General features: G+C 43.3%; 1 protein-coding gene across 1 annotated transcript; it reads left to right on the plus strand.

Annotated features, from left to right (window-relative positions):
* The first annotated feature begins 8,571 nt into the window (after positions 1–8,571).
* Positions 8,572–20,259, plus strand: mRpL9 (mitochondrial ribosomal protein L9). Its single transcript, XM_065428873.2, has 7 exons — positions 8,572–8,909; positions 9,796–9,958; positions 11,131–11,255; positions 12,346–12,393; positions 15,865–15,966; positions 17,209–17,310; positions 19,992–20,259. Exons 1-7 carry the CDS (start codon positions 8,835–8,837, stop codon positions 20,211–20,213), a joined length of 837 nt encoding a protein of 278 aa, XP_065284945.1. The 5' UTR covers positions 8,572–8,834; the 3' UTR covers positions 20,214–20,259.
* The last annotated feature ends 2,045 nt before the right edge of the window (positions 20,260–22,304 follow it).

Here is a 22,304-nt window from a genome sequence, read left to right on the forward strand (position 1 = left end):
TACTAGAATATTAGTATCTATAATACATATGTGATGCATGTGCGCCATTTGGATACGACTTAAACTTGCCTTGGCCCTTGTCAAACGCTTAATTAGACATTCGACTATAGCCCTGTTTACCTGTTAAAAATATCTAGAAGCGTTGAATAAAGTAAGCGTTTAAGTACTTAAATTCATTTTTACTTGTAGTGTAGCGTCTCTTATAATCTTGACGTGGTCTTAGTTTCTTCTAAATTTAACGGCATTAGGTCATTGGTTGTACACTATGAAAACGTACAAGCGGGCGGCCATGTGCGTTTGGTTATTGTGGTCAACGCCTCCTTTATTTAACTATGCCTGTCAAAAGAGCCCCTCCCGCTCAATCACACCCTCTCCTGTCGCTCTTTCCCATATGCCGGCGCTTGCCGCTCGTGGCGCTGGCGGCTGACACTACAGTCTCCCGTCCGTCTCGGCCGTGCATGGGTTTGCGGGGCTCGTGGCGCGAGATAAACAAAGCAATGTTTTGTTCGCTGGTGTCGACGTGCGTAGAAAGATGCTCTGAAGTTTGATTTGGTTCTGTTTTGTGTACGGACAGTGTTCAGCATGAGGTACTGCTGTGTGCCTATGTGCACATCAAGTGCAAGAAAGAAGGACGACGGAGTATCATTCCACGAGATTCCTGCCGACCTCGAGTTGCGCCAACGATGGCTAAAGGTGATCTCACGAAAGAACTGGGAGCCCAATACAACATCTAATTACTCCGTCGTTTGCAGTAAGCACTTCGTTGCCTCGGACTTTCGGGAGAATACTAAAATCCGACAATTAAACAAGGGAGCGGTGCCCAGCGTGTTCACGTGCTACCCCTCGTACATGAAGCCTGCACCTGCCAAGGTACGTAGTAATGCAAGTAGTCGAAAGCGCACTGTGCAGCTCGACTGTGGCCAGGAGAAGGCTAGCAAAAAACGGAAAGCAGTAGCTGCTACTACCTTCAACGAGAATGAAGAACCTGGCTGCCCTGGCGTCGCGACGTCAGTAGTTGCGCGACCAGCCTTAGCGCCAACTAACAGGCCAGCATGCTCGAACGCATCTCTTCCTTTGAGTGGCACAGTATGCGCTGTAGCGACGGCGGTGCGTACCGAAGCGTTAACTTGCAGAACAGTGGCGTTTGCGAAGCGAACATTTTCAACTCAGACGGAAAGGACCGCAAGTTCAAGCAGTTACGTAGATTGCCGAAAACAGCGAGCCAAAGAGAAAGCCCTTCGGTTACAGATCGCCAGGTTGCAACAGACAGTTGAAAGTTACAAAGAAGAACTTTGCAAGCTGAAGGACGACTGCAATGTGCGTGCCTTTGTGGACGTTGTAGCCGATGCGCACCAAAACAAGGCAAAAGCTGTATTCATTGTGGACCAAGTCATCAATTACGGTAGGAAGAGACCAACGTGGTCTGAAACTACCGTGAGGTACTGCGTGATCCTGAGGAATCTCTCGACCAAGGCCTATGAGTATGTGCGGACTGAACAACTTCTGCGTTTACCATGTAGAAATACTTTGCAAAAGTATATTGGATCGGCAACTGGGGAAATTGGCTTCAGCCCTCTGGTTCGCTGCAGGCTCAAAACAGAGCTTCAGGGTCTTACAAAATCGCAGTCAAAAGTGTGCAGTTTGGTAGTAGACGAAATGCACATCAAGCAAAAGCTTGAATATAATAAACAAAGAGATGCTTTTGTTGGTGACGTCAATATGAGCATTGATCTGGAGCATCTGGTACCAAGTGAGAGCGACCAGTTAGCAAATTCATTGCTTTGTTTCTTGCTTTGTGGCCTGTCGACAAGCTTTAAGATACCTGTCGGGTACTTTTTTACTAAAGCCTGCACAGGAGCCGAGCTCGCACAGACCATTTGTCACGTTGTCCAGAAGACAGAGGAGCTCGGTTTTGAAATAGTTCGTCTTGTCACTGATAACCACAAGACAAACGTCGCTGCCATGGACATATTAAGCAAGGGAACGGCTCAAATTTCTGCTCCACATCCAGCGGATCCTTCAAGACTCCTTTATCTGGCTTTTGACCAATCCCACATAATTAAAAATGTCAGGTCACAATTTCTTGCGAAGGACATAGGTGGTAAGAAACAAATTTCGTCAGCTCCTTTGAAAGAACTGTACAGAATGCAGCGAGGCTCTACTGTGAAGCCAATACGATATTTAACACGGAAACACCTATATCCATCAAATATTGAGAAGATGAGTGTGAGACATGCAGTGCAAATCTTCTCTCCGCCAGTTACTGCTGCACTCCAGTATTTGAAAGACCAGGCTGGTCACACCTGTGACTTGGAGTTCAGGTCAGTGGGCCCAACTGTTGAATTTTTGTTGCTGATGCACAAGTGGTTTGCGCTGATGGATGTCAGCAACACAGAGCAGCACGTCCACAGGAATGACCCTGACAGCCGGCATTTCAGTGATGTTGACGACATGAGGCTGCAGTGGCTAGAGACCGATTTCCTTAACTATATCGAAAGGCTGAGACAGGAGAGCCACCCTGACAATTTCTTTACCAGTGAAACATACCGAGCACTGGTCCTGACGACAACATCGAATGTAGCATGCATTCGTTTTCTTCTGAAGGAAAAGAAATTCATATTTGTTTTGACTCGAAAATTCTCAAGTGATCCGATTGAGGCACTGTTCGGTTTCCTTCGAAGGACAGCAGGTTGCAATGATGCCATGGATGTGAAGACTGTACTCTGCGGACTTGAGAAGATGTTAAAGACTGGCATTGTATCTGCATCAGTTCGAAGCAATGTGAACAGCTCAAGCTCATTCCGTACTGATGCGGCAGTTTGCAATGGAGACACTCAGAAACGCAGCTGTACTAGCAAGGGTTTTTTTCCATCAGCAGCAAAGAATAGATTGCGGGACCTGTGCACTACACCATGGCTCCCCAACCCCGAAGTGGCTAGTATTGCCCTGATTGGTGGTTATCTAGCCAGAGCCTTGTCAGAAAGGCTGAGCTGCGAGAGTTGTATTCAACTTGTCGAAAAACCAAAGGCCAATGCCCCTGTTGATGGGCTCATTGCGTACCAAGACCGTGGTGGACTGAAGTATCCAACCAAAGAGTTGGTGTCCGTCTTGATAGGTCTCAAGCGGTTTGTTGACATAATGTTGTTTCACAGAAAGTCCATTTCCAAACCGCTCGAAACCAGTGTAGAACATGCTGTTGATGTGCTTGTGGACGTCCCCGTCTTGATGTGCAAGAACGGAGAGCCTGGCCACAGGAAGATGTTCCTTGAACTCTTGTGCCGCAAGTTCATCAAACCCCTGCTGTCTAACCATGCTTTTAATATTACAGATAAGAATTCAGTTGCCAAATTATATGCAAGGAAGCCATTGTCACGGAAGCTGCTAAAACTGTAGCATATGCCATGTGAACTGTAGCATTGTTGACATGTTTAGATAACTACTGCAAATAAATGTTCGATTGTTAAATGTCCCATGTGGTTGACTTGTGAGAAAATTCGGGCCTTGGGAACGAAATCTTTTGAAAAAGCAGGGCAAATCACAAAATCGAGGACAAGTACAGTTTCTGGCTATTACGCTTTACGTTTTTGCCGAGCTCAGTGAGTGACAATCGATGCGTTTGGCTAGTAGCTAGTCGACATCGGAATACCTGAACGAACACACGAAACTGCTAGCTACTAACGCGGCGGCGATGTCACGCAATCGTATCGCTTGTATCACAATAAATATTTAGGTTATAAGCACCTGAGCAGTGTTTGGTTAACCTACTGGACGAACTGAATAAATTATAGTGCAATATGTAACTCGACGACCAACGTGAGCTGCGCAAGTCGGACGCGGCGCGTATGTTTCAGCAGCGTTCTGAGCGGCGGCATGGATGGATGGATGGATGGATGGATGTTATGAGCGTCCCCTTTGGAACGGGGCGGTGGCTTGCGCCACCAAGCTCTTGCTACTATGCTGCCTAATATCCTGCCTAGGTTAACCCATGAGAAAAAAAAACACACTATGAACTACCACGTCCAAATTTTCTGATACCCTATTGCGAACTGTGCTTTTGTACGTCTCCGTCCTTTGTCGTTTCCCTACTTTTCTTCCACCAATCTTCCAATCGCCTCTTACTGATGTCTATTGCGGACCTGTTTGCTTTACCACTGCTCCCGCTGAACCCAAGGGCTTCAAGGAGGCCAGTGGTGCCTAAATCGACCGCTGGATAGATGTCTTCACATTCTAATAAAATATGCTCCGTCGTTTCCCTAGCTTTACCGCAGCAAGCACATGCTTCTTCTTCCTTCTTATATCTCGCTTTATACGTGCGTGTTCTAAGGCATCCCGATCTCGCTTCGAAAAGTAATGAGCTTCCCTTTGAGTTATCATAAATGGTTTCTTTCCTAATTTCGTTTTTTCCCCTTAAGTAGTTACTCATGGCAGGTTTCTTTTCCATTGCCGCCACCCATGAGATTAATTCAGCCTCTCTGACTTTCCGCTTGACCTTCTTTGTTGCTGTGTTGCCCACCCCACAGGCCGCATACTTGCTGGTAAGCTTCCTAGTTCTTTTCCTCCACTGTGAATCAATGTTTTGCCTGTACAGATACCTGAACACTCTCCCAGCCCACTTACTTTCCTCCATATTCCTCAGCCGTTCTTCATACTCAATTTTACTGCGAGCTTCCCTCACTTCAAAACTAGTCCAGCCCATATCCCCTTGCACAGCTTCATTTGTAGTCTTCCCGTGAGCGCCCAATGCGAGGCGACCCACTGACCTTTGGTTCCCGTCGAGTCCTGATTGTACCCCTGATTTAAAGCAAACAACCGCATTTGCAAAAGTAAGTCCTGGAACCATTACCCCTTTCCACATACCTCGGAGGACCTCGTACCTATTGTATCCCCATAGCGCTCTGTGCTTCATTATGGCTGCATTTCTCTTCCCCTTGACTGTTATGGTTTTTTCCTGTGTTTCCATATATCCGTTGCCTTCGTTTATCCATATACCAAGGTATTTATATTCTGTTACCCGAGGTATTTCTTGGCCCTGTATCTCCACTGTCTGTTCACTGTTTTCATTGAATACAATAACACCTGATTTTCTAACACTAAATTTCAAACCTAAATTGTTGCCTTCCTGTCCACAAATATTAGCCAGACGTTGCAAATCACTTTGGTTGTTTGCGAGCAACACAATGTCGTCTGCATAAAATAAACCTGGGAGTTGCTGCTCTATTACTGTACCTGCCTGTTTGTATGAGAGATTAAACCCGATATTACTTCCTTCTAGCGCCCTCTCCATCCTCACCATGTACATCATAAACAGCAGCGGGGATAAAGGGCACCCCTGCCTCAGTCCCTTGTTGATATGAACTTTCTCCGCGCTCCTCATCCCTTCCCATTCAACGCAAACAGTATTTTCTAGGTAAATCTCTCTCAAAAGCTGTATACAATCGTTACCTAAGCCTTCCCCTTCCAGAATATCCCACAGAATGCTGCGGTCTACGTTGTCGTATGCTCCTGTAATGTCCAAAAAGGCCACATACAACGGTCTGCTTTCTGCTTTTGATATTTCAATACACTGAGTAAGAACAAACAAGTTATCATCCAAACGCCTACCTATTCTAAAGCCATTCTGAAGCTCTCCCAAAATGTCATTATTTTCTGCCCATGCTTGAAGCTTTAATTTGATTGCCTGCATTGCTAGCCTGTATATTACCGATGTAATGGTCAACGGTCTATACGAGTGAATTCTGTCTTTCTCCCCCTTACCTTTATAAATTAAATTCATTCTACTTTGTCGCCAACTGTCTGGTATTCGTCTATCTTTTAAAGTTTTTTCAACTGCTTTCACGAGAGCTTCCTTACTTTTTGGTCCCAGTTCATTTATCAGCCTAACGGGAACCTTGTCTAGCCCTGTGGCTGTGCGCTTAGGAATTTTCTCTTCCGCTTTCTTCCAGTTTAAATTTGTAAGCACTAGCTCCTTGTCCCCTTGGGTCTCTTTCATGCTCTTTTTCTCTTCAAAAACAACCTCGTCCTTGCCTTGGAAAGATTCGGCTGTTACTTTTTGGATGTAATTTATTGCTGCTTCTCCTTCCAGTCTGTTTTCATCTTCGTCTAGGATATGTTGTTGTATTGTTGTTGATTTCCTGCCTAATAATTTTATGTGATTCCAAAATATTCTAGGTGCGGCCTTCTTTTTCTCACGTATTTCTGACAACCAACTTTCACTTTCACCTTTTAATTTTGCTTGCACCAGTATTTGAACCATAGACTTTTTCTCCCGGTATATTTCCCATTTACCGGTTACTTCATCCTGTGGCAACTGCGCCTTCTTTGCCTGCCTGTGCTCTCGAGATGCTTTCTGTCTTTCGGCGATCGCTTCTCGTATCTCCTTGTTCCACCAGCTTTTCGGTTTCTTTTTTCCTTTCCAATGAACGTGTTGTTTCTCTTTCCGTATTTCTGTCGTTACTACACTTAGAAGCTCACCATATTCCCACCCCTTACTTGGCGACTTGCCAATTTCTTCCTCCACTCTAGTGACTATATTTGCTATTTGTTCAGCGTTCAAATTTGGGCTGGCCATTTTGCTTTCGTTGCTCTCTTTCCCAACTACATATCCCATTTTCAAAATGATGCGTTTATGGTCACTCCCTATGCTGCTAAACCCTTCCTCATCGATGACCATTTCTCTCAACTTATCCTGAATTCCTTCTGTCATCAGACAGTAATCAATGGTCGATTGCCGGTTTCCCACTTCCCATGTGATCTGTCCTTCACACTTAGGCCCTGTATTCACGATCACGAGGTTATGTTGCTCGCAAAGGTCTAGCATTAACTTCCCGTTATTGTCGGTATAGCCTTCTAAATCCTCTATGTGGGCATTCATGTCACCTAATAGGACTATCTCAGCACCATTCCCGAAACCCCTAATATCCGCGCTTATGCATTCCACTAACTCTTTATTCTTCTCTGTGCAATTTATTCCGGTCCACAAATACGTAACTCCAAGCCAAGTTTCTTTCCCACTCATTGTACCTGATAACCAAAGATGCTCTTGACATTGTGAATTTACTCTTTTCCATTTGGCTCCCTGATGGATGAGCATTCCGACTCCCCCTCCCTTTCTTTCCGACTTAGTTCTGTTGCACCCTTCCCATACATAATTCTCAATAACTGGCGGCTCTTCTGAGTCTCTAAGGTGCGTTTCTGTAACCGCATATACCCCTATTTGTTCTCTATGTAACTGCTCCTCAATCTCTGCCCACTTTTCCTTTCTTCTGCCGCCCTGCATGTTTATGTAGCCTATTGCATGGCGAGCTCTTGTTCTTGCTTTCCTCCTTTTCCTCTTATCGACGGCGATGCTCTTCTGCTGTTCCCCTAGGGGACCTTCTTTATTACTACCTACTCTGACCTCCCGAGCGCCCGCGGGCCCCCTAAAAAAGCAACAGCGCGACCCCCAAGTCGCCAGCCCACTTCTCGTGCTAGCCTGTAATTGAAGTGGATCCCATCTCGTTTAAAACCACCACAACTTCTCACTTCCCTGTTTACTTCGACAACCTCAAAGCCTTTCTCTCGGCTCATTTTCCATATTGCCTCATTGGCAGCCATTACGGCTCTTTGAACGTGACTGTCACGCACAGGCACCTCCGGCACCGTGCACACCACGATCTGCACCTGAGGGGATAGCTCGCGCAAGTCGTCCACCCCCTTCGCCAAGCGCTGGGCTAGTCCTGGCCCTTTCCTGTTCAGGACGTCATTTAGCCCACCTGCTACTACGACAAGGTTGCGCACGTGGGCATTTTCCGTGAGCTTTTCTTTTGCTCGCTCCATGACAGAACCCAGTGTCTGCCCTGGAAATGTCCCTACCGCCACTCTTTTGTCGCCTTTCACCCTCTCCACAATTGCTTTTGAGCACCCAGCCATGTTTGAGTCGCCAGCAATGATCACCCTTTCACTCTCTCCTACCTCTCCCTGCTTCCCGGCTTCCTGTGGCTGCAGCGTCGCCTCCCGCGGGGCGTGTTGCGCTGCTTCGCTATAACTACGCCGATTCACCGGCGGCGAGCTGACTACCGCTTGCCCTGCCACCCTGCCCCCGACTTCGCATGTAGGGTCTACCCTACTTTCTGTGCTTTTTCCTCCGGCTTGGTGTCCCGACCCATCATTCTCCGCTGCGCGCGTCTCAAGCGCATCGAGACGCCTAAGCAGTTCTGCTCTCCTTTCCTTCTCTTCTCCAAGCTCGGCCACGGTTCTTACTAATTGCGCGGCCTGCACCGCTTCCACCTTGACCAACTCGGCGACTTTCGCCTGCAAAGCTAACCGCCTCTCCCGCTCCTCCTTCAGGTCTGCTTTCAGCTCCTCGAACTTGGCTGTCCAATTTCCTTCCAGTTTTTGGACTGCTTCCCTGACCTTTTCGCACAGCCTGCACGTAAAGCTAGACTCTTCCGCGTCTGCTAAGCTCTGGAAACTGGTCTCGTCGAGGCATAGTGGCAGCTAGCAGCGCCGCGGTGCGAGCGGTGCGTGAACCGAGGCGTCCGCGGCGGTCCCATTGCGTGGCGCCGGAACTGACAGGCATAGTATAATAAAGGAGGCGTTGTTGTGGTGCAACGCCTCCTTTATTTGGTGAAACCGAAAGATCAGCGCGAACACTTGGTTCAACGTCGCTCTGAGGACACTTCACAGTGTGATTAAGTTGTTTTGAAACTAGTTTGTGGGTCAAGTTCGTCTGATGAGCAGCAAAGCAATGATGAGGTCGGAAAAGCAGTGCTAACGTGTGCCGATCTCGCCTTGTGCTACGTTAGTAAAGACATTGCACATACTCTATCTTTATAAAGAGCAGCATCCAAGCCAGAATGTTGAAAACAACACCTTCAAGGACCGTGAGTTTGTTAACGAGCCTTCGATCACCTGTCCGTGAGCAAATCAGGGTAAGCATGGGTCGTAGGAGTGACAAAAAAGACGTGAAAATGCTTTCAACAAGCGATCCTATTCTATTTTCACTTTGCACGAATAAGTCTATTAAATCGAAGTCGTGGTGACTACCGGGCATTTCTGGAGAAGGGATCAAGTCAATTAGATGAATTGGCACAGAAAAGCAGGTAACCTTTTGAAATACGGCGTGTACAAAGATAACATAAAACCACCGAAATATTTCATCTAAACAAACTACTTGGAAATCCGCTTGGTTTTGTATTCGAAGCAGAATTCGTACGCTGCATTCCCACGAACGTTTTGGAAAATAGCAGTAGTGTTGGTAGATCTTGGGTTGCACCAATGACATCCAACAACAGTTACAGATGTAAATACTGTTCACTTATTTAACTGTGGTCGAACAAGGAACGTCGCCCAGGCCAACGTTCCAACTACAGAACTGGACCGCCCTGGTGAAGACAACTCTCCTTGTTGATATGTTGACACCAGTGACATTCCTTAGTTCGACCATGATTAATCACTTCAAGCCTCCATCATCATATGAACTTCTCTCTTGCTTAAGTAGAAATTTCGTCATTTGCATTTTTTAAAGCTGGGACACGATTGAGCCCAAAAAGCCACGACAAGTGACTGAATAACAAATGACTTGGTTTAAGCAAGCTCAAAATCTGCATATGATAGACAGAATTGGTCACACTGGAACAGATCCGGTTTAACTGCTGGAGCATGGACATAGATCGTAGTTCCCAAGTGAAATGGCACAACCTTCTACAGGGAGTAGGTTGAGAACCTGGCTCTAGTTAGGGGACTTCGAGACTTAAAACCAAGCATGTCATTAAATATATATATATATATATATATATTTTTTTTTTTCCACTTCAGACAACCAAGATACTGAGGCGAGTTGTCCCACCACTTGTGTCAAAACTATGGTACAAGAAGCCCCGATTGCTGACAAAAGAGAACTACATTTATGTCTATGACGAAATCACTGAAAAGAAGAAGAAGCCAAACATCGACGTCATTCTCACTCAGTTTGTCGAAGGTAAAGTGATGCACATATTTTAAACCTGTGCTGTTTTGCTTAAAAACAAGGAACTAGGCCACCAACGTGTTCAGTTCCCTCCCTGAGGCTAGGCTAGAAGCTAAAAGAATATAAATTCCTTTCACAGGCAATTTTTATTTTCCAGTCACTTACATTAGGCAGACTTCATGGTTAAGACGACAGTAGCCTCACAACTTTGCGAAACGCAATATAATTACTGTGGCATGATGCTTTCCTTTTGCCACCTTTAAGTAGCAATTGTGGCAGTACCAAAATTGTTGTCTTATGCTGTAGCATAATTAAACTAAGTAGACATACAGATTTAGTAGCTTTGGTGAACAAGCTAGCCCCACAAGTTGTGGGATACATTGATTTTTATTTTTTCTACACCAGTGCCTTCCTGCAGTTACAGTAGTCGTGAGACAATTCACCCATTTGCATGCAAGGTTATATCGATTATCCAGCTGCGTGTCATTGCTATCAGTCTGCTCTAGGGCGCCAAAGCGCCCTTTCAAAAAAGGAAATAGACAACTCTGTTTTAAAGGGACACTGAAGAGATAGACTCAGTTTAAGCAGATCAAGTTTTCTTTCAAAATTCTAGTTAATCTTGTGGAGAGAGGGTTATTGGTAGAAGAGAAGAGTAAGGATGAAGTTCAATTTTTTTTCAAATATCACACTGAAATCCCAGCATCAGCAAGTCAAGGTGACGTCACAGATTTCAAGATACCTTCTCAAATTAGCGTTGTTCAGGCACAGTGTAAGGTGTCAAAACTTTATTTGTAAACTTTCTCTTTCTTTGATGCCTTTAGAATAAATGTAGTCCATGTTTATGGACAAAAGATTAACTAGACGCTATTAGATGCAGTCAAAACCCTTGGCATTATGGCAAGCTAGTGCATAAACTTCAATGCAGCATTACCACCAGACTTTTGTTTTCACTTTTTTTTTCTCATCAAGCCTTAATTCATAGTAAGAGTAACTTTTTTTTTTGTATTGGCTGATGCATAGTTTACTGCTACAGCTCAATCTATTTTTCTCTTTAGTGTCCCTTTAAGCTCTAGATGATAACCAAGCATCACAAGTTTGACCATAAGGATTTTAAATCCATGTGTAATGTCTCAACTCCTAGGACGGGATGCATGGGGCCACGTCTCATAGACTATCTTTTCCAGGGCTCGGAAACAAGTGGGATGTTGTGTCTGTGAGGCCATTTTATGGCCTGTCACATCTGATTGTTCCAGGATTGGCCCTCTATGCTACACCAGAAAATTTGAAACTTCGTGAGAAAATGAGGGGGGTAAGTTGTCTAATCACTTGCTGTACAAACCTTCTGCGACCTTTATTATTTCTTTTCGTGTTTTTTCTTTAATATGTGACATTTAGGGCTTGTTTGCGATCGCTGTATTGCCATCAATATTTTCACGATTTTGTCTTTTTGCTCTGCTTAGGTTACAAAATTTAGGATACAAATACAGTCATCTAAAGCCCGAGTTTTTGGGTCTGCTCAATTATTTGGACCTAGCTGTAGCATTGTCATCACTCCATAAAACTAGTATATAGCGTCGTCTGAAATTTCGGGTGCCATTGCACAAATGTGTTTCATGACTAAATTTCACAAATAGTTAAATTTGTCTGTGGCACAGATCATTCTAGCTGCAACTGTAAATTAGTGTCTCTTCACAGAGTCCATCAGAACAAGGACTGTGAATTTTTAAGATAGACAGTCAACATCTTGAGCAATAAAACAGTTTTCAGCATTTTTCACAAACTTTTAGCATTTGCGAAGCCAGAGCTACTGCAAAGGCCGGCTGCTGGCCACACTGGGCCCCAGTTTCCTTGCTGGGTGCAGTGGCCACGATTCCCTGAAACCAAAATGTGAAAATGCTTGTGTGCGTACATTTAGGTGCATGTTAAAAATGCACCAGACAGTCTGAACCTGTCTGGAGCTCTCCACTGCAGTGTCTGTCATACCCCCTAGTATTGCTTTAGGACATTGAAAGGACCAAGACAACACATTTTGAAGCTTTAATTACGCATTGAATATTAAACTGTACACCTCGCAGAGCAAGCTGGTAAATGTTTGAACACATTTGATGTGGTAGAAAATTTTTATTTTGATTTTTTAATATTGTAGCTGAACCTTGCAGCAATCTGGCAACACTTACAGGTGGTGAAATCAAGTTTGTTCTGCATAGTCAGTGTGCACAATGTTCACGTGGTTTCACTTTTGTATCTATGTCAATAGCAGTACTGATTGGTTGTGGAAATATTTCACCTTTATTGATTGGCAGTTAAATATTTGCAGTGTTTGTGAAGAATAGGCTGCAGCATGTGTACTGCCAGAGTTACAGCACTTATTTGCATTTTCTTTCCTTTTTTGTGTGCAGGAAAAGGAAGACTTAGGTCCTGTGTTTAGTACCCGAACTTCTCCGGTGGTAAGTAAAACACCCTCTCAGGTTAATTTCAGTTTAATAATACTTCACCACAGACAGAGGTACTAAAAGCAAATGCTGAATCGGGCTTGACTGGCTGCGATTATGTTGGCATTTGGTCAGCAATCAGTGTTTGTTTGTTTGTTGTTATGTTGCACTTGAAAACTGTTCACTTCATTTTTAATCTCTCTTGCACCAAAACAGTGGCATGCGTGACATGGCATAGTGTTACATATTTTCTCCTTTTGATGGAAAGGCTACCAAAAGCTTTTAGGTCGGACTTTATTTGTTGCTTGAGTGCAGTTTTTTAAATGATAGTTAAGCAAACTAATTTAGTCAGACACAGAGTTTCAGTGTCACGAAAGGCTAGTATTTCAGAAATCTAAACTGACTCGCTCAGTGCATCCATCAATGCTATGTTCTTGGTCCGTATACCAATTCTCTTCTTAAAGAATTTGTTGAAAGTTGAATGAAACACACTGTAAGTGTGCACATTAATATTGGAATGAGAAAGTTGTGTAATAAATTAGCTTTATTTGCTATGTGTGGAAATTTGTTAAGGAAAAATGATGCCAGGACATTAATTTTTGCATCTCACATGCTTTAATACTTAGTTGAAGGCCACATGCATTTCATTATATTTGTTTTAGCCATCGCTACAACACACAAGGAGATCCTCTGTTATTTTCAATATATGAAAAGTTTCTGCTGAGGTGTGAAGTTTGTTCACACGTTTCAAGGATCCTGGAGTAAACTCCTGTGCCAACCAAGCATCCTTATGTTTAAGAAATTGCTATGTGAATGCTAAATGCTCTCTTCTTTTTTACTGTGAATACCTAGTGGCGCATTCTATGTGATTTGCATGCATTACATGGCTTGCATACCTGATGTCATCAACCACAGCCTGTAAAGAGACTACCTCAATTTGACCAGGTCTCGATCCTAAATCTGCTGCACAGTGTACATGCACTTGGCGCTCTTTGGCCACATTTGGCCCTTGTGCCCCAAAACATCGCATTCATCATAATCAGAGTACATGCATTCTGCCACAAAACTACTACTTCAGCTCATAATGTGCCACACCAATTGGCATAGCTAGCTTCGATGGTGCATTTTACAGTGAAGCAGCAAGCTATAATCGGCCTATTTTAGAGGCTGAACGTGGTGACATAGACATATATATGCGCGACTGGGCTAATGGTTTACTACATGATTAACTTTTAAGAAATTATATTACCATAATAGAGGAGTTTAGTGTGTCCGTCTATGTGTACAGGCTATGGAGTACTGTAAACATAGATGTGAATAGGAATGCTGGTGGTGCTATCTTGTGACATTGAGTTCAGTAACTATTACTGCAGTTACAGGTTACGTGCTACTTATTTTGTGATGTAAAGGCATCGGAAACAGTATAATCATGAATGTTAAGTGGTTTTTCTTTTATGGTAATACATACACAAGCATTTGAAGTTAGTTACTGCCACATAGTTATTCAGCGGAGGGAAACCTATGTATAATTGCTGAAATGAAGTGCTTCCTAGCTTGACAGTCATTTTGATTAAACTGGTATGGAAACTGAATAGGTACGCTATAAATGATGTAGTATTGCTGCTGAGGTGTGCTTCCACAATGTGATAAATTCTTCAACTACTTGTGGCCTTTATTTAAGTCTTTTCATGCAGCTTAGGATAAGAGTACTGTCAAATGTTCGAGCAAAATAAATTTAATCGATATTTCTGCAGTCATTTTTAGCTTATACACACTAAAACAAACAGGTTCAAACCAATCTGAACTGTTATTTTTTCACTCCTGGGTTGAACCAGAACAGAACTGTTTTCGCTGAACTAGAACGAAAAAGGTTTCTGGTTTTGATATGTTGTGGTTAAGCAACAAGGTGCCACAAGGTGTGTCTATCGGCACTGCTACCACCATCTATGTTTTTGGTTTTCCAGTTTTTTGTAAAACTGGAACACCAAACACTGGCTATACGTATATGGACACACTGACCCCTGTATTCAGAAATGTGCCTTAACTCGAAGCCCGTGCTTGACTTGGTCAATCAAGATAACAACCGACGTGAATGTGCCTCAGGAAGGACAACAAGCATCTTCGGTAAGTTTACACCAGGCATTACCTTGACCTAGTCAAGCATGGGCGTCAATTAAGGCACATTTCTGAATACGTGGATAAAACTTTCAAATAACTCGACCTGAGGCATGAGATCAAGGTTGGCAAAACAGACAGGGTTAGTGCCTGCCCTCCTTTTCCTATCTTAATGATGAAGCAGTTGTACACGTTATCATTGCACACAATGTTCGCGAAGCGGAGAGCTATACAATCATCGAATACACTCCCTCAGGAGTGCACAAACCACCCTAAAGAGGGCGCTTCACTAAGTTCATCCCGTCTCTGTGCATTTATTATATTCTCACACTTGAAGTCCAGTCATTATGGATTGCCAACTAAACTGCTCCCATGCCTTGCTGGAATTATGACTTCAAGTGGGTTCCCAAATAATAAAAAGGACATGCCCGAAAGGCTCCAGTATCTCCCATTGCCCTTCAAGACAAAGCTGTGTTGTTGAAAGAACTTGCTGCTAGAGCTACTGAACATATTGTCACGCATACATTGTCATGGTTTTTGCAAATTACTGTGTGAGTTTGGACACCAATATGTATCTGGAAGTGGGCTTAGTGATGAACTACTGCAACATTATTTCCTTCTGTACAAAAAATACTCCGACATCTTGGCACACAGGTAGTGCGCATCCATGTAATGAACATTAAGCCATTCTACATATGCTAATAAACTGTAAAACTTCAATTCTTATTTGTTACTTGGTCTGTAATTTTATTTTTATGGGTCTCTTTCTTTTTTTTTTCACGAATTAACTCTTTATTCGGTGAACTTGTGCCCAGAAAGATGAGCACCACTCAAACCACAATAACAGCAGTAAACACAGTAGTTGGTTGTCGAACCTGAACTGACTGGTCAAGTTCGTCTGCTATTTGTACATGTATCACTGTACGTTCCAGAATAATTAGTGGTTCCCACCAACATATGAGAATGTACAACACTGTTCATGTCCCATGTGATCTGATTAGACAAGACTCTCCCTTCACTTTACTCTTTCTACATCCAAGAAATTTCAGCTACAGTGGACGTGTCTTGTGCCAAGCAATAACGTTATAGCATTGATGATCTGGTGGAAAACGGTCACCGGCAAAAAGCAACACAATGTACTACTTGTGACAGTAAATTGAAGTTGTTTATTGCACAACAGCGTAGTCAACAGGTTTAAAAGAAGCTGTTGTCAATTAACAGCTATTTGCTGTTGAGCTCTGCAGTTCCGGAAGGATTGTGCAGGACAGTTGAGATTTGTTGCAACTGTCGCACAACTGGCTGGTTGCTAAACAAATGGATCAGCAGAGTTATGGCTGAGTGCCATACTAATTGGGCCCTTCTTTCTGCCAGATAATTCGCATGCTGAAATCCACAATCATCAGACTTCCCATGAACAGGGATCGAGGATGGACTGTTGAGCCGTGGCATCTCAGGATCGCACTTCGACAAGCGGTCAGTTGTGTTCTCCGTGTATCACCGTGTTACTTTCCTTGACCAAGACATTTGCCTAATAAAATCACATGTTGCTACTTTTCTAACTTAGCAAAGGAACTCTGGTGATGTCTTTTGTGTGTAAGTGGCTGAAGTTTGAAAGTTTTGTGGAGCTTAATAATAATAATAATAATAATAATAATAATAATAATAATAATAATAATAATAATAATAATAATAACAACAACAACAACAACAACAACAACAACAACAACAACAACAACAACAACAACAACAACAACAACAACAACAACAACAACAACAACAACAACAATAATAATAATAATAATAATAATAATAATAATAAAGAAAAGACATATACAGTGAACATACTTCATAGATTGCCATGGGATTGATTATGAAACGTACCACCATTCTTGTCATGTTTAAAGCTTTAAGGCAACTATAAGCTAGACGAATGAATCCTCTTGTGCAGGTGACTGACTGCTTTGGTTAGCATGTTTTAAATGTGCTAGAAGTGCTGGTACTGAGAGTATGTTGCTCACTTGATCCATTTCAGTTAGGATAATAACGATATTTAAAGAATCTCTGTTGTCCAAAGCCTGAGATGATCATATCAAGAGATATATAAAAACTGGTGGGGGGGGGGGGTCGAGCTGAACCATGCCAATATGCCTCATACATGCAGGATGTTTTGACAGCAGGCCCAATCTTTTTTTTAACGAAGATAGTTGGACTTATTGAATGTCCTCAACAGGCAAGCCCTAGTTCAATACAGTCAAACCTTCTTATAACGAACATGGATGTAACCCAACGTAACAAAGCAAATCTAGAAAGTTTGTATCAGCATGCAACAAATATAGGATAAAGTGAAGGTATTTATGTGCAGGATACTAGTGCATTATAATGGGATTTACTGTATGTCTTTGGCAAAGCCAAAAATAAGTTTGCCTACAAACTACTACTGCCTGTCTGTGGCACCTTACCCTGGTTCAGCCTTCCTGTTATCTGAAGACACCTGAATTTTTTTGCATTTTGTTAGGACTGCACTTTTACAGTTTGTTACATCACATGTGCCAGCAGACAGCAGTGCACTGATGCTTTCACATGAATTTTGTGCTTCACATACGCACTGCTGAATAACTTCACACAGATTGACAGTGTTACAAAAAAGTCTCTAGGAAGTGGCAGACGTACAAGTCTCATCGACGGCTTAAGTATCTTTTGTGGTATGATTTTCAGGGTATTACTGTACCCGAAGAGGCCATAGAGCTTCCTGAAACACCCATTACTGGACCCGACTATGCTGGAAAAGAAAACAAGGTGTTCCTTGCCAATATTTATGTAAGTGAAACACTATAGCCACTTTTGCTAGAGAAAAGTGCATCATGCTTGAGCCTTAGGTGACATGCTGGTATCTTGTTTGTGTTTCATGACTTATGATGCAGTATGGCTTGTTTTCCACAAAACCAAATATGCTATTGTGGATGAAAAGTGTGGAGAAAAGATGCTCAAGGTAACTTCATCAGCCCTAATACACCCAGAACAAAGGGACAGCAGTGCGGATAGTTTTTTTCCTAAGTGCTGCAAGCTGCCATGCGCCCTGTCCTCTCCAAGTGGCGCTCTCGCCATGGATGGTGCAGTGGCATTTCTTGCCTACCATGTGTAGGCATGCACGCTTTCATGGAGGTTTTATTGCTCAAACCTTTCATGCAAGAAGGACGTTTGAAATAACTTTTGCCCCGACTAACATTTTTATATTTATGTGCTAGATCTACTAGCCATACAGGCTCCCAGTACATGTTTGAAATGGCCGAAAACTTCATTAAATCGAAACTGTGTCACGAATTGACTTCATTAAATTGCGAAGAAAAAAAAGACATGGTTTTTAGTGCATCTTAGATCGGAAAGTAATATACGAGGTGCTACCCAAGAGTTCTGGGAACTCAGTCGTAAAAAAAATAGTGTTCGCCATAATGCCTAATCAGCACTGTCTCCTTCAAAGTAGCCCCCTTGAATATGTATACAGCGATCCCAGAGTTTCTGCTACGATTCCGTGCATTCGTGGAACTCTCCAGGACACAGTGTGTTGAAGACCGCCTGCTATTCTGGCTGGATCTTTTCAATAGTATGAAACCGACATCCTTTCAACCTCAACTTCAACTCAGGGAACAAGAAAATGTCATGAGGGATGAGGTCAGGTGAATAGGGTGGGTGCAGAAGTATTGTGATTTGTTTGGAAGCCAGGAACTGTCAAATAATGATTGATGTGTGAGCAGGCACGATGCCATGATGAAGAAGCCAGTTGTTAATCTACTTCTCTGGGCCTTTGTGACGAATGCTCTCTCTTAAGCACTTCAATATGTCACAGTAGAGCTCGCTATAGCCTCATGTTCGAAACATCTGACAAAATTTACTGAACAGTGCCGTACGATTGTCCTATAATGTCGCAAACATCCATTATAGTTGGCCTGCAATTTCCAATAATAGCCTTACAAACTTCCACTATCATTTCAAGGGTAGTGCTGGTTGATGGGTATCCAGAATGTTTATCGGCGTGAACAAACATTCAATTGTCTTTGTAGCATTAATGCCATAAAAATGTGATACTTTGGTTCATGGCGTTAACTCCAAAAGCGTTACCCTGTATCATACAGTGAGTTTCTGCCGCAGTTTTGCCAAGTTTAAAACAAAACTTGATGCAAATCCTTTACTCCTTGAAGTCCGCCATATTTGCTGCTAAGGAATGTGCCAAATCAGTGAACCATTGTGTTGCAAAACGACACTTCACAAAACAGTGCTTCTTTTTATATGCAAGTCATTCAGCACACTGATCCGCAGGGCATACTGCTAGCACATCTAGTGGCGGAAGTGTGTACCACACTCAATTGGCCCGCGCTTTTCAAATTTCCAGACATTTTGGGTAGCACCTCATAGTTAGTTACATCACAAATTTTGTTAAAGTGAGGTTATATCGAGGTGTGACTGTATTTGCTTTTATGTTTCGTTGATTGTAGCCACTCCTTCATGGGTCCGAAGAGGGCTTGCAATATCTGTAAATAAATAAAATAAATAAATAGATATGCGATTATGCACAGGTGTCAAGTGAATCACTTACCCTCAAATTCTGAAACGATCCTTGACTCGAAGCTCTTCCTCTACTGATGGTGTTCAAAACAGTGCCGCCCATTGACCGAAAAAGACGTAGTGTTTCTTAAAGATTGCCTGGGAGTGTTGAAGCACAGGGGCAATTTTTGTCACTGCCATCAACGTTCTTGAGTCTATGTGGAGTGTTGAGTAAAGGAACATTCTAGAATACGGGCCTTAGCTTTGTTATGTTGCACAACCAGTCATTTTGTTTTAACCCAGCATATTCTTCATCATTTTTTAACGTAGCTTTCTTGTGCGCATATTTCATGCTGGTGATTGCATAGTTTACGAGAACAGTAATTTCTGTAATGCACATTGGCGAGCTTGCCGTCACTAGTAGCACTGAGACTTGAGGAATCGCGTTTTTTTTTTCTTTTTTCATAGTTGTCATCTAGCTGGTACCTGGACTAATGCAGAACCTTTTCGTCAGAGATCCTAGCTATCGAATTCGAAATTTATTAACACATTTAGGAACAGCTTGCAAGGTGTATAAGTATTCAGAAGTGGTAATTTAGTGTAGCGAGTTGACAAGGAAATGCACAGTTACTAACTACCTGGGGCCATACTTCTATTATTTCCTGAGCTGGAGACACTGGCACATATCTGATGACATAGAATGTCCTACTGATGAGAGTTGTAATGACTGGAGCATGTCCATCTGGAATTATAGTTCCGATAAAAAAGGCATGCACTTTAAGCTTGCGTGCACAACCCTGCAACTCCGAGTGTCAAGTGGAGATATATTGTTCTGTTTATTTGTTATTACTACTTTGTAATTTTCATGTTCAGAAAACCTGAGATCAGAACTCTTCTGCATTGCGTTGGTATGTTTCGGTGTGCCTGCGTGCATGTTTGACCTCACTTTCTTTGAACAGGTGAACAAAGTTGATAGAGGCATGATCCCCTTCCGGATCCAACATGTTGGCAAGGCTGTCCGGGTGGATGAAGGTTCAGAGGTGCCATTCGAGAAACTACCGGTCGAAGCTCTCTTTCCAGAGCAGGAGGCAACACTTCAAGAGCTCTTCCCAGCAAAATTCAAGCCATGTCAGCACTCGGACACCACAACATCACCAATAAAGCCAACTGCTTCTAGTTAGCTCACTGTAGCTTCCCAAGTATTAAATGACGAGTTTAGGAGATCTCTGTGGTGTCCTCCTTTTGGTACTGGCTCCTTGCTTTGCTCGAAATGGCAAGGCAAGGTAGTTGCATGCACTTTACACATTCATATCATCATAATGAGTTGGCCTTTCTGTTCCCCATGTGCGACCCTCAAAACAGCCACAAGCCAGTCACTAGTTCCAAGTTGTGCGCAATGGTGAAGTCTGCTTCTCGGTGCCAGATGGCATTCCCCTTTGTTTTTGAACAGAAAGAAAGAGGTGGACCTGTAAATTAGGGATTTGCTGGGCAGCAAACTTCCAGACTTTTGCAACTTGTCAATCGCAAATCCAATTGCACTGGAGCTGCTTTCTTTTTCTCTCCTGCACATTGCTTCTGCATTCTGCTTCTTTGGGAGCCATATTTGTTGCTACTGCTTCGCATTCTTCTCACTTGTGCACTTGTTTGTGGCCCTTTGTACTACTACTTCTAAGGGAGCTTTGTTGTAGCAAGACTTTTCTTTTCCCCTGCCAGCTGTTCTCCTATCCCACAAATTCTATGCTCTACAGTTTGCACATTGTGCTCGGTCCACATAATAGCTTTTCTGTCTGTTGTGCTTGCCAGACGTGGGTCATGAGTGCTGCATGCTGCACTCAGAAAATCTCCTCTGCTGGTCAAGCGCATTGGCTTTTATACATGAGTCATCAAAGGTTCCAGAGTAATCGCTGGTGCCTGCGCATCTTCCAGAAAGTTCTACATAATTCGCGTCACACATGCAATCAGATTACGCAAGCTTCGGTGACAGCAGATGGAACCATCAATAACATTCGAGAAATTTCCAATACATATGGGGCATGTCCTGCGCTTTACATTTCACCAGCTAACATTTGTTAGCTGGTGAAAAGCGGTCACCTAAAAAACAAACAAGTACCCGTGTCAATATAAGCAAACATTGCATTCCTTAGCAGTTTGTGGTCATTCTTATTCAATGAACAGTTGTGTGCCGATTATTATTTTTCTTTTGAAGTGTTCAGAATACTAGGAAATCGGAACAGGCTCTATGCCCAAGCAGTGGAAACATTCAGCTTTTTCTTAAATCACAGTCCGCAAACTTTAAACATTGGTTGTACTTCATTTGTCGTGCCATCCTGGAAACTGTACAGGGCTTGCCTATACAGTGCACGTAAGATCACATCTCTCCCTGTAGCATCTATTCTCTTACATATTCCCTCTTTTTGGTGCACACAACTGTGATACTTGTGCCAGACAGAGCAGCAGACTGCAATTTGCACACCTGAATGGATACAGCTGTGCGAGCTTTGTGGAGTTGTCAGTCTCACTGGGCTCACTTTGAGCGGAGTTGTGTCCTAAGTGAGAGATGATGACACGCTGGCATGTTCTTGTTGGACAACTACAAGTGACTGCAGAATGCAGCTTGCACCTGCTTGAGTGTCCTGTACCAATTCTAGAAGCTCAGAGCTGCCGTGTCAAGAAAGTTCGACAATCGACTAGAAAACGACAAGACATTTGCTTGCAAAGGATAGAAGCCCCCTTAGGTATGAAAGGGCACCAATAAGATAATCAAGTATGGTCCCGATTGCCAACTAGTTCTTGTTTGGCTGAGTTACAGTATGCTGACAACTATGTTTCATCATCTGTAGCATTATCTGAAGTCTTTTCCAGCGTGTTAGAAGCTGCAGATCCCCGCCAATTAGAGTGATTATGTTCCCATTTTCATTTTAACGCGACAGCGTTAAGGAGCTCGTGTCGCAGAAAAGCTGGCGTCGTCGGCGTTGGCCGTGAGCGATACATCCCAGCAGGCACTTCATGAATAACAAACAACTTGCAAGATGCACTGGGTGGGAATCGAACCAGGGTCTCCGGAGTGTGAGACGGAGACGCTACCACTCAGCCACGAGTTCGATGCTTCAAAGCGGTACAAGAGCGTCTCTAGTGTGATGCGGTGTTGCCTTAGAAACGAGCTGTTTCTAAGGCTCAGGCGTGCGTCGCTTGCTCAGGCGCACATTCCGTTGCCGCGCCGAACGCGGCGCTGCTCGACGCTCACCGCGTCCGATGCGGGGCGCGTAGTCGCT

Source organism: Dermacentor albipictus, chromosome 4 (genome assembly GCF_038994185.2).
Source record: "Dermacentor albipictus isolate Rhodes 1998 colony chromosome 4, USDA_Dalb.pri_finalv2, whole genome shotgun sequence".
Lineage (NCBI taxonomy): Eukaryota > Metazoa > Arthropoda > Arachnida > Ixodida > Ixodidae > Dermacentor > Dermacentor albipictus.